The sequence below is a fragment of the Talpa europaea genome (genome assembly GCF_964194135.1).
Source record: "Talpa europaea genome assembly, chromosome: X".
Lineage (NCBI taxonomy): Eukaryota > Metazoa > Chordata > Mammalia > Eulipotyphla > Talpidae > Talpa > Talpa europaea.
In genome coordinates this window covers 6,515,109-6,527,671 of record NC_140081.1, presented here as the reverse complement: position 1 = coordinate 6,527,671, position 12,563 = coordinate 6,515,109, and the positions used below count along the sequence as shown (strand labels likewise).

General features: G+C 44.0%; 1 protein-coding gene across 1 annotated transcript; it reads left to right on the top strand.

Moving 5' to 3' along the window:
• Positions 1-2,811: 2,811 nt before the first annotated feature.
• PIGA (phosphatidylinositol glycan anchor biosynthesis class A) lies at positions 2,812-12,229 on the top strand (the record flags this gene model as incomplete). The annotated part of the gene is made up of 5 exons (XM_084258185.1): positions 2,812-3,562; positions 7,591-7,723; positions 8,483-8,615; positions 8,764-8,970; positions 11,963-12,229. 5 exons carry the CDS (start codon positions 2,812-2,814, stop codon positions 12,227-12,229), a joined length of 1,491 nt encoding a protein of 496 aa, XP_084114311.1.
• Positions 12,230-12,563: the final 334 nt, after the last annotated feature.

Below are 12,563 nucleotides of genomic sequence, written 5' to 3'. Positions count from 1 at the left end.
TTTTCTAAGTTCGGATTCGCTGCCAAAGGTCACCAGACTACAACTCCCAGCAGCGCTAAAGGGCCCGGGCGAGGCACGCTGGGAGTTGCGGCTTTACCCGGCGGAAGGGTTACGGGAGCTACTCGCGCATGAAGAGCCCGGGGCCAATTTTGAGAGCTTGGCGACGTTAGGGATCCATACCGGCGGCTAACTGGGCAGTCGCGGGTTGCAAAAGAGAGCAAACAGGTCTTGGAAACATCGTGGAGAGTTGGGTCTGCGCGCGGTGACGCGACGCCCCGCGCAAGGGTGGGGACGGAGGGTCGCCTGGGCACGTGACCCCAACGCCTGCTTGCGATTGGCTGCCTCGGGGGCGCGGCGTTCGGGCGCGGACGCCCGGGATTGGTGCTTCGGGCGCGCGGGGTGGGACTCCGGCTGCTGCCGCGGGAGGTCCGGACACCGGCGGCCATGGGACTCGCCGGTAAGTGCGCGGCTGACCTCCCGGCACCGGCTCCGTCGGCCGCTTCCACTCGGGGCCGGGCTGGCCCGGGGGGAGTCCGGCCGGCTCCGGAGGGGGGCGGAGCTCACCCGACTTGCGCTCCAGAGTCGGGGGTCGAGGGTCTCCGAGTGCAGCGGGACGGAGAGTGCGCCGAGGCGGCCGCGCTGGAGCCGGCTCCTGAGCTCAGGCGGGCGGGGGCGTAGGGCTCCGGGACCCCTGCCGCAGACCCCGGCCCACGCGGGGTTCTTCCTCCCCTGGGGCCTCGCGAGAACCCCCCCCCCCCCGGCCCCGACTGGCTCGCTGAATGAGCGGGGGCTTCCTTGCTTGGCCCTGGCTCTTCCCAGCGACCTCGGTGAGGGAAGCCTGGGCAGTGGCGGGGGAGTCGGGGGAAGCCCCGTCCTCATGGGCCCGAGACTCCTCGGGTCTCCCGGAGGCTCCCCGGGAGCTTTGGCGGCGATGGACTGCCCGGGGACTCGTTGGCCACGCGCGAGAATCCTCAGGCCGTCTCGCCTTTGCCACTTTTTAGTGCCTGGGTGGGGGTCTTGCCCGAAGCGCCCAACAAGTGGTCTGGCTTCTCATTTGTGAGTCAGAGCTACTCGGTGCCTGGATCTCCAAGCCTCCCTTCCCCTTGAAAATCGCAGTCTGTGGTCGTGCGGCTTATTGAGCTTTTAGACTGTAAAGCTGTCAGGTGTGATCACCCGCAGAAGTCGCCGACTCGCACAGAGCGTTGCAGTTTCACTTCTTTCGATGATTTCGTGTGGTCTTTGGCTCACGGTTTTCGTTACCGTCCCTCTTTTTAAACTTAATAGCACTGGAAAATTTGGGTTTAGGTGACAGACCACAGGAAGAAAATGTTAGGGAGACCGCTTTAGAGCACAAACTTGAAGAATCTCATTTGGTGAAACTGAGTTATGATTAGTAGATTCACATCAACAAACACCGAGTGTTTTTGAGACTGCCATTAAAAATATAGATGACTTTGTTGAGAGAATAGTTAGGACGTTAGGCACGTGCAGGTAATATGCATTTTCTGAGTTTGCAGGAGAAACCGGGAACTCTGCCCTTTAGGATGACTTCCTGAGAGATAGCTGTTTCTGGAGACAGGGAAATCTCATTTGTAAAGCTGAGGAAGAGTTTCACCAGCTTTCCAAGACTCTTGGAAAGTGGAGCTTTAAAAGTCTAAGAAACCATACTGTACTGAATACTGAGTAGGCATTTCACGCCCATGGGGGTCTAGGGGTCCCCAGAGATGAGCATTTCCCACTTTAGATGTAGACAATGGCTGCAGCTCCAGCCCATTTTTAGTTTACTCTTTACTTCCAGACTCCAGACTGAAGGGAGGGACACTCATGGAAGGAAGACTTACATCACTGGAAGAGAGGTCTAGAAAATGGACGGTGGGGGTTGATGATCACCATTTTGGATAAGGAAAGAGAAAATGTGTGTGTGTGTGTGTGTGTGTGTGTGTCTGTCTGCAGCCAGCACTACTGGTGGCACTTGCTGAAGGTGCCCTCAAGAAGACAGTTCTAGCTCCAGGTATCTTTTATTTATTTATTTATTTATTTATTTATTTATTTATTTATTTATTTATTTATTTATTTATAAAGATTTATGCATACAAGAGCTGGGCTGTAGGCCAGAGATACAGGGGGTGAGAGGATTCACCAGAGACAGAGTGGGGAACAGAATGGGCAGATCTACTGAAATCCACTGCTGAGGGGAGCAGCGGGGAGGCAGGAGAGGTCTGCTGTGCCCTGTGGGTTGGTCCCTGCCAGGGAGCGAACTCTTGCTGCAGAGGCTGCCGGTTGCTTCATAGTGGGGTGCTTAACCCCTTGCGCCACCAGGGAGGCCCTCCAGGTATCTTTCAGTGTTAGCTGCAAAGTTGATACTAGCAGAACTTCGTGAGATGAATTGAGTCGGTGGCTCAGTCTAGAGCAGTGTTGGCACATTTTTTTTTTCTGTAAAGAGCCATATATTTAGTGCAATGAGCTGCTTTGTTAGCATGGCAAACTGTTACATACTGTGGTGTAACAACCTTGTTGTTAAAAGTTCTGTGTAGCAGTATTTCTAAACAAAATTAGAAGGACATTGTAGAATCTACCTTTGACATAGTAAATGCCAAGCAAACAAATGTGATCAGCTTAATTCATTGTATGCTTTGTTTTTATTTCTAGGGGGAATGCTACCACTTTATATTAATGTTAAAGCCATTTCTGTCTGGATTTGGAATGTGGAATGTATTTTGTCTGTATTGAATCTCTTTTTCTTACTCTCTTTTTCAGGTAACAGTGACACAACTGGGTTGCTCTAAGGACTCATGCCTGAACCATCTCAGCATGGCCTATAGAGGAGGAGGAAGAGGAGGAGGGGAGGGAGGAGGAAAAGAAGAAGAAGAGCATGACCAGCCTTCCTCAGCTGTGCTCTCCTGCGTCAACCCTGGAAGTGTTTGCATAAGTAGAAACCAGGCCCATAGTATCTGCATGGTGTCGGACTTTTTCTACCCGAACATGGGAGGCGTGGAAAGCCACATTTACCAGCTCTCTCAGTGCCTGATTGAAAGGGGGCACAAGGTCATTATTATCACCCATGCTTACGGAGATCGGAAAGGCATCCGTTACCTCACCAATGGCCTCAAAGTCTATTACTTGCCTTTGAAAGTCATGTACAACCAATCTACAGCCACGACCCTCTTTCACAGTCTGCCACTGCTCAGGTACATATTCGTTCGGGAGAGAGTCACGATAATCCATTCCCATAGTTCTTTCTCTGCCATGGCCCATGACGCCCTCTTCCACGCCAAGACCATGGGGCTCCAGACCGTCTTCACGGACCATTCCCTTTTTGGATTTGCTGATGTCAGCTCGGTGCTTACAAACAAGCTTCTAACTGTGTCTCTCTGTGACACAAACCATATAATTTGTGTCTCTTACACTAGTAAGGAAAACACTGTGCTCAGAGCAACACTGAATCCTGAAATAGTGTCCGTCATTCCTAATGCTGTAGATCCTACTGACTTCACGCCAGACCCATTTAAAAGGCACAGTAGTCTCACTGTTATTGTTGTCAGCAGACTTGTTTACAGAAAAGGTAATGAAACGATAGCTGTAACTGCACTGCACAGAGTTTTTCTTTTTCTCTTTGTAGAAAGTTGTTCAATACTTGTGTATAATGATTGTTTGACTTTTCATTTTGTTTGATGATGTTATAACTACTGCTGCACTTGATACAGCAAAGAAAGGTAGACTGTTTTATACAGCCAGAAAGAGAGCTTTTGGGAGCAGTAGTGAATGCTGTGCCTTCAACCTTTGATGTTTTATTAGTTACTGAAAAGTAAAAGCAGTAATCTGATGTTCTTTATAGGTCAGGGCTTATTGAAAATTCAAAAGGCAGCCTTGCACTAGCATTTTAAGAAGTCCGGGGGCAGATTGCAAAAATAATATCTTTTCATTGCAGATATTTTAAAAAGTAAGGAAAGCAAAAGGGTAAAAATTAAAATTGTCTGTAACTACTGTTCAGGGATGACCCTAATGAACATGTAGATTTAGGGCTTTTTTCTGTCTTATTTTACACATCCAACAAACACGCAGAATGAGTGGGCTTGTCTGCATGCTCTTGTTCTGTAGCTGGCTTATTTTATGAGTCAGGTTTAATCAGACGTCAGTAACTTACTGGCAGGTAAGTGATAATGGCAGAGGGATTGGACAGCCCGCATCTGATCCTGGCTCCCCGGACAAGCTAGTTAACATCTGGGTCAGTTTTTTGGGGCAACGATAGGAATCTTGCTTGTGTTAGTGATAGTTCCTATAAAGTTCTCGGCCCCCTTTGTGCTTGACAGGTGTCCACTGCTATCAGAGAGGATGCTTTTAGTGCCCCTGCAGCAGTTAGTGGACACTGAGATAGAATTTCTGGAGCCAAGTTTACTGTAAGTCTGAAACTTAGTCTTCTGGATGACAGTTGAAAACCTGGCCAGTGATCAAAAATGTCATTTGAAGTAGGGAATCATAAAAATAACTATAAAGATGATCCCTCCCCCTGGCCCCTGCTTAAATATTAGAGATTAACTTAAAATACTGGTACCATGCACAGATTTGCCAGCGGTTAGACGGCGGCTTGCAGATGCTGAGCCCGGCCCGGGATCGCACCGCATCCCCTCTCTTGCAGTCTCCTTCCAGGAGTGCAGTTTGTAGTTGCCTACTTGGGTTTCTTTTGAGCATCTGCAGCAGATGCTTCTGGAGTTTTCATGTGTCTTTGATGTTACATAGTGGGTGTAGGACACCCCCAATCTGACAAGCACAGTTTCCTGTGACTTTTCCTTTATTGAGTTTTCAAAAGCATTTGGCTTGGTTTCAGAGAAACTTATCTAGTCAGTTGACGTGTTATTCAATTAAATTACTTAGTATAACAAGCGCAGTTGGCGTCAAATAGGTTTGTGGACTAACACAGCTGATTTCGGTAAGCATGAAGTTTCACAGTGCAATCAGTAGTATAGAATGTACTAGAGAATGACCTAAAATCCAGATGTGGAATTTTGGTTGATTCGGCCATCCATGTCTGTGGAGGCTGGTAGGCAGCCTATTTTACAGAATTTTGTTGGGGTGAGGGCAGTGATGTGATTTCACTTTTTAATCAAGATTTGATGGGAAAAGCAATGTGTTTTCTGAATCTCTCTTGGCAAATTGGTGATCTGTTTGTTATAACTAAGGAAATGTATCTGATTTGTTCATATATAAATATATATCTTTGTGCGATAGCTAAGAAAGAGGGTAATACATGCATGGTCTAGAATCAGCAATGTTACTCATACAAAGATTAAATCACTGCCTTTACTTCGCTGACTATGGTATTTTAACCAGCTGGGGTAAGCACCAACACAGTAAAGGTACGGTCTTTCCTGTTAAGTTCAGTAATTTAACAAATATGTATTGAACCCTCTCTGTATGCCCTATGTGAAAGATAATATTTCTGAAAAGGAATGGCCATATGAGTAGCTCCAAAGTGGGTCATTGTATTAATGGTCCATTAATTATTCACAGATCAATTTCCTTAGGTTTCATTTGGACCCGACAGCCAAGGCCCACTGGCCTGTATTAGGTAAGAAAGTGGAGGAATCACAATTCTTCACCCAGGTCACCTGGCTGACTGCTCCCTATTTGCTTGAGTCTCTTGCTCAGGCAGGGTTCCCCAGCTCCCCAGTGTCTGTGCAGGCATGCCCTACTTCTTGCTGGAGTGGTAATGATAACTTACATTTATATTCTGCAGTTGATAAAGCCTGGGCATGGTACAGTACCTCATTTGACCCTCCCAACAACTGTAGGGTAGATGTTATCTGCATGTAACTGACAAACTGAGTCTCAGAGAGGGTAAGTAACTCACCCGGGTTACACAGTAAGTAACAGATGATAAACGAGTTCAGCTCTTCTTGAGGTATGGTCTCCTGTTCCCTCTGCTCCCTGCCCAGCCACTGTGATCCAAAGTAAAGCTTCAGTAGATGCTTTGATAGGTTGTTAAAGAAAGTTTTAAAAAGCAGTTTGAATCAGGAATTTTCCTTGTCCATTTTATGGGACTGTGGCAACTGAAAATCTTTTATGCATGTTCTGTTGTGTTAGACTCTTAAAGGCAGCGGGAGAGTTGTTTTTTTTTTAAATAGTGGGGGGGAAAGGCCCTTTATTAGACGAATATTATAGATCATTGCTCATATTCGTTCTGTTTCTTATAAAGTAGTTGTCAGGATTAAATGGCAGTGCATTTAAAGTACATTGCCTGACATAAGCTCTCAGTGAGTGTTACTTATTAGCAATTATGATTATTGTTCTATGTTTTTTTTTCCCCATTTGAAGAATGGGTTGTTACTCTTTATATTAGAAGGGGAGTGGAGAAGGGAAATGAAGGGAAGAAGTGATGGGAGACTAAATGTTAAAAGTCATTAAGTCACCTTCTGATTTATCTAGCAATCCAGTTGCTGGATTTGTAAATAACCTTGAAACAAAGATAGTTAAGATTTTAATGAGAATCCATCATAATTCAGAAAAATGCATGTGAATTTATGTTTGCTAGTGCAATCATATCTTGAAAATACTAGCAGAGCTTACTTAAATCCTAGTTTCAATTGTTTAATAAAATGACCCTACATAGATTATTTCTCGTACCATCTTTTTAATGATTGATCTGCCTATATTTGGGAAGATTGATATAAGAAGTGCAATTCTTATGTGTGTGCACTTTTTTCAAATCAATAAGCTAAGCTCTTAAGTGAATTATATTTACTTTTGAATGTGTGTGATTTGGAATTGTTAATAAACTGCATTCTCAAATAGTGCCACCATTGCCGGCACTTCCGGTAGTCACTATTTCAGCCTCGTAGGGCATAACTTGTTTTATTGCTTTATAGTACTTGAGGTTGTATTTGCATGTTATAAGAAGTAATTAATCAAAAAAATTAAGGAACCAAGAGGCATCCTTTTGTTCTACTATGGATTGTAATGAGCCAGCGGTTGAGGCCCCACCCCGTCATTCACGGGAAGTGGGCCAGAGCAGATTTGCATGGACTGTTTCAAATTTTGCTAATATCCTTGTGTTCCCTCTAAAACCCTTTGTACAAACTGCATTCTGATGATGTGGAAGTAGCCACCATTTGTTGCTTAACCCCTCCTTATGACAGGAAGTAGAACCTGTAGAATTTTATAGCTGAAAGAGGCCTTGGACTTGAGGTACATAGGTCTCTTCATTTTCTGTATCAGGACCCTTTCAGTGATCAAAGAGCTTGCTCAGAAAGGCTGGGACAAGCCTCTGCAGTTCCCTGTCTTGCTCTGTAGAAAACCTGAATTCAAATGTTAGCTGCCTCCAGTACCTTTTTTAGAAGTAGAGAACTTGAAGAAAGCTGTCTTGAAATGAAACAGAACAGTGCCTCTGTTGAGTGGCAGGGAGGTCATGGTGGATCCCAGTATCTTCAAGAATTGCAATTCTTGGGGGACCTCCCAGGATAAAAGGTTTAAGAGTGTGTCTCTACTTAAGGGGGGGGGGCTAGTTAATGTTTTCAAAATGAATGGATTCTCAGTTCTGATGTGTTTTTTAAGTTAAAATATTAATATCTCCAATATTCAACTTTATATTTTCAGGGACCGATTTGCTTAGTGGTATAATACCCGAACTCTGTCAGAAATATCCAGATTTAAATTTCATAATTGGAGGAGAGGGACCAAAGAGAATCATTTTGGAAGAAGTACGGGAAAGATACCAGCTCCATGACAGGTATTGATGGATTCCATAACGTCTTGCGTGAGAAAAGATTATTACCTATATTGGGTTTGAGTTTACATGCCTGCGTCGACTGGGCTTCTATGTATACTTGATATGAAAATGTAATCCGAGGCTATTTTTTTTTAGTGTATGTAAAGTGGTGAATGCTAGTTAAAGATCTCTATTTTTTTTTTCATTAGCCTCATATTATTTGACTTCAAGGATCAGTCAGTGGCTGGAGTTTATTGTGAAGGGGGCAGAATAGCCCCAAACACTCTGATTGGAAATGTTTGCAGATTTTCAAGCCATACTGTGTTGTGATTTTGAAACATGACTCTCATCACATAAATTGCCCTGCACATACAGATTCAGACATTTCTCTTACTCAGGAACCTAGGCGCTGTATGAGGTGCATGCATGTGAAGCATGTGTTTAAAGGAGGGGTGAGCCTATTTAGAAATGACACTTCAACATTTACTCATCAAGGTGTATTAGCTGTTTCATTAAATGCCAAACTGCTCCAAAACTACTTTTGGAGAAAATGAAAATTGCTGTGTGTAGCACGAGTTAGAAATATGTTAACTCTCTGAGTGTTAGCCCAGCAGCTTCATACAGCTTTCCTTTAGATCAGAGTTAGGTAGCACTAGTCTTCGAGGTGGAAAATGTTAAAGCCAGTAGTATAATGTAAATACACACCAAGCCCTAAATTGTATTTCTTTCGTAGTAGTGTGAATTTCACTCACCTCTTTCTTCTCTCATTTCAAAAATCAGAGTGCGTCTTCTGGGAGCCTTAGAACACAAGGATGTTCGAAATGTCTTAGTGCAGGGACATATTTTCCTTAATACGTCCCTCACTGAAGCTTTCTGCATGGCGATTGTGGAAGCAGCCAGTTGTGGTTTACAGGTAAAAAGCTTTGGCGGCTGACACTGGTGGGGTTTCTGTACTTGTACTTTGGAAAATATTATTTTAGTGATCATTTTTTAAGTCATTTTGCGTTTTTCCCCTCGAGATACCATAATGATGGATCCTATGTGCTTTATTTCTTTTTAAGGTTGTAAGTACCAGGGTTGGTGGAATTCCTGAGGTACTTCCAGAAGATCTTATTATTTTATGTGAGCCTTCTGTAAAATCTTTGTGTCAAGGATTGGAAAAAGCTATTTTTCAACTGAAGTCAGGAGCATTGCCGACTCCAGAAGACATCCACAACATAGTGAAGACTTTCTATACTTGGAGGAATGTTGCAGAGAGAACTGAAAAAGTATGTCACATGCCACAAAAGGGGCATTTGAAATTGGGTCTGAATTGTTACTTGATCTTTCGCGCGTGTTTGCTTTCTCTTGGCTAGGCTTGTCCTATCTGCTATTGTTTGCATTAGTGTAATCTGCCAATGAAAAGTAATGAGCTAGGTATTGCTTTTGGCACACACTGGGCCAAGTTTCTTGTCACATCATTGCATTTGACCTCCAAAATAGTAGTCACGTAGACTAACCCTGTCCTTACACTGGCTATGAAGAAGGTGCAAAGTTTCCACTTTGGAGACAAAGCTAGTAGGAAGGTCCGCTCCTAGACGTTTCCTTGAGACGGTTGATAATGCTAAAGCACATTGGCCCATGAGAGAATATGTGGATTTGCTTGGTCTGATTGAGCAACTTTAGATCTTGTAAACATTTAATTTAGATTACTTCCTAAAACCCGTGCCACCTTTGCTAATAACTGTGATTTTCTACAGGAAAAGGATTTTGCATATCTGGGCTGATGGACAACATACAAGTTAGAATTCAAAATGCACGTGACAGATGTTGGAGAAATGATCACACATAAAAAACAGCTGTAGAGAATTTCCAGAAGGATTGGTAGAGGGGCTGGATTAATACCCTTAAGTGGGACAGGACGGTTGTGGGAAATGCTTCCTGATTTCAAATTTGGAACTTAAGTTTATCCCACTTGTCCACCTCATGCTTCCTATTACCATCTTACAAGCTGCATGGAGACTCTCTGCTTCTTAAGTTATAGAAATTGTGAACTAGAAAGACAGTCATTTGGGAGCAAGGAGAAGGTAACGGTTTAGATGAGTGCTTTATGCTGTCATTGTGTTCAGTGGAGCAGAGAGTAATAAGGAGATGACTAAGTAGAATAGCTCTTAACTGTAAAGCTTTTTTACTTGGTTGGAATTATCTCTTCCTATATATAAAATGATCCTATATTTGAATATAAGTGCAAACAAATTCTTGTCTAAAACTATTGCATGCAATCCATTTTTCATTGAAATATGAGACATTCCAGTTAACAGTCAGAGATATTGATTGCAATATCCTTGAGACACTCCCACCTTCTAGAAGATTAGCAGCATCTCCACCGAGATACCATAACTACATTTCCCTCCTTTGCCTTTGGCAGCTGGAGCCTAGCACTGATTATCTGCTGGGGGTGTGTGCAAGTCACTGCAGTACCCTTTTCAGGATCTTGTCATTCCATAGTCCTGTCTCCCTGCCTCCTCTGTTATTGCCAACCTTCTGCTAGGACCTTTGAGGAGCACAGGGTGGTTTGGGAATGGTGGGCTGGCAGGTGTGGTTAGACAGGTTTTTTTCCCCCAGTGATGCCCACCTTGCTCTCACCCCAGTGGAGAACCACAGCTCTTAAGTTGTGACTTCACCTTCTTGATTGATGTCATGTAGATCTCAGAAGACTGATCTATTGTGGATAATACATTCACGAACAAAGAACTGTGGTGGCAGTCTAGATGAAAATGCTACCAGTTTTCAGCAGTAAGCTTTATTTTGTTTGCCAGTTTGACCTATATTGTCTGCTAACATTGAGCAACACTTGTTAAAGGAGCTAATTAGGATTGCTTTTTAACCACAAATTTTCTTTGAGTTACACTTAAAGTAACAGTAGAGCATCTGAATTTTTTTTTTTGTCTTACACTCTACGCCGATTAGTAGAATCCATTCAGGAAAAAAATTAATCCCCATCTGTGATGGATGGACAGTCATCCCTGACATTCTCTTCACAATAGTCAGTTGGTATTTTGCCACTTACAGTCTTAAATTTATTGATCTAGAAATAAAGGTGGACAAATGGGTCACTGTGTAGTTGCTCTTTTAACTCTCCTTGTTCGTTCAGGACAATTTCATCCTTTTCAGCTCCTTGGTTTAACTGTACTACTTAGTTGGTGCTGAAAACATACATTTGTGGTTGTAATTCACCAGCTTCAGGAAATCCTGACTCGGAAGCACCCCAGTTGCCCTGGGAGTGGGTGGAAATATAGTGCACCATGGGTCTGTGGAACTGCTCCGCAAATATAACTTTAAGTTCAAAAGGAGTTGGTTTACAGGTCTGATGCGTGAGAGTGAGCACAAGTAACGCTCGAATGCAATTAGTGTTGGCTTGTCTGATGTTTTTGAAAAAAGTATGTTTAAAGATCTTTGTTTTATTTCATATTTCAGGTTAGTGCTTAGCAGTGCTTTAAAAAGCAAGCCACATACTACCAGTCATCAGCAGTAAGCTGCTTTGTTTGCCAGTGTTTGCCCAGGACCATCCACCACCCCCAGCTCTTTCATGCCTCCCTTAATGATCATGTCACTGAACGTTGTTTCAGTCAACAATGACCCACATAGATGGCAGTGGGCCCAGGGGTGCCAAAGGCTGTTGCACATAGGTTTATGCAGTTATGCTCTATGGTGTTCGCACAGTGATGAGATCACCCAAGGAGTCATTTCTCAGGTGTCCCCATTATTAAATGACACATGATTGTACGCTCACCTTCTGTGCCAGGCAGCGCAGCTCCTTCGCACGGCTGTGACAGGAGGAGACGCTCTCCCCAGGAGCACGCGGGATCGTAACGGGCTGTGGTAGACTCTGCCAGACAGCAGTGCGGGCTACCTCAGCCGAGTCAAGGAGTCCTAGAAGGCCGGTCCTGCTTCAGGGAGTCACTATGAGTTAAATGTGGTCTCTACAGAGGCACCCCGAAAATTGATTTCAGTTTCTCAGGGCTTGGAAATCCTGGTACTCAGTTCTAATTGGTGGTGGTCCCCAGGGGACAGGAGCCATGGTGCGCCTCTCTATGTGATCTAGCAGGAGCAGCTCCATAAAGTGTGCGTCGAATTAATTACTGTAGTGAATTCATTAATCATACCATTACCATAACAACAAAATGTAAGCGACTTCTGTTTGCGTCTTCGAACGTTCCTGGTCCATGCAGGTGGTGGTTTTTTAGGTCAGAGTGTTCATTCTCGGCCTTTTCCCACCAGGTGTACGACCGCGTGGCCGGGGAAGCTGTGTTACCGATGGACAGAAGGCTGGACATACTCATCTCTCACTGTGGCCCGGTGACAGGCTACATTTTTGCTTTGTTGGCTGTGTTCAACTTTCTCTTCCTCGTTTTCCTGAGATGGATGACTCCAGATTCTGTCATCGATGTTGCAGTAGATGCCACGGGGCCAAAGGGTGCCTGGATGTCTCAATATTCTTACAGGAAAAAAGAGGACGAGAACAGTGAGGGGCCTGACCCCAGCTAGACGGAAGCCTGGATGCAAGAGTTTAGGCCTTTGTAGTCATTCTAGCGAGACTGTGGGAAGTTAACCGTGCTCTTTCTCTTTCTTTTTTTTTTTTTGGAAGTTAATTTAGTAAGTTATGCTACCTCTATATCATTCAGAATTTTATTTTGAGGAAAGATTAAACACTTATGCAATTCCTGAGTGTAGAAACTCCTTGCACTTATTTAAAATTTAGGAGCAGACATTTAAGCCACTCAGGTATGACAATTTTCAGATTACTGAAAATCCTTCTAGCAGAGATGTTTTAACATTATATTTTGGGAGCTTTGGGTGCTGAAGGGCCAAATGTTTTTTA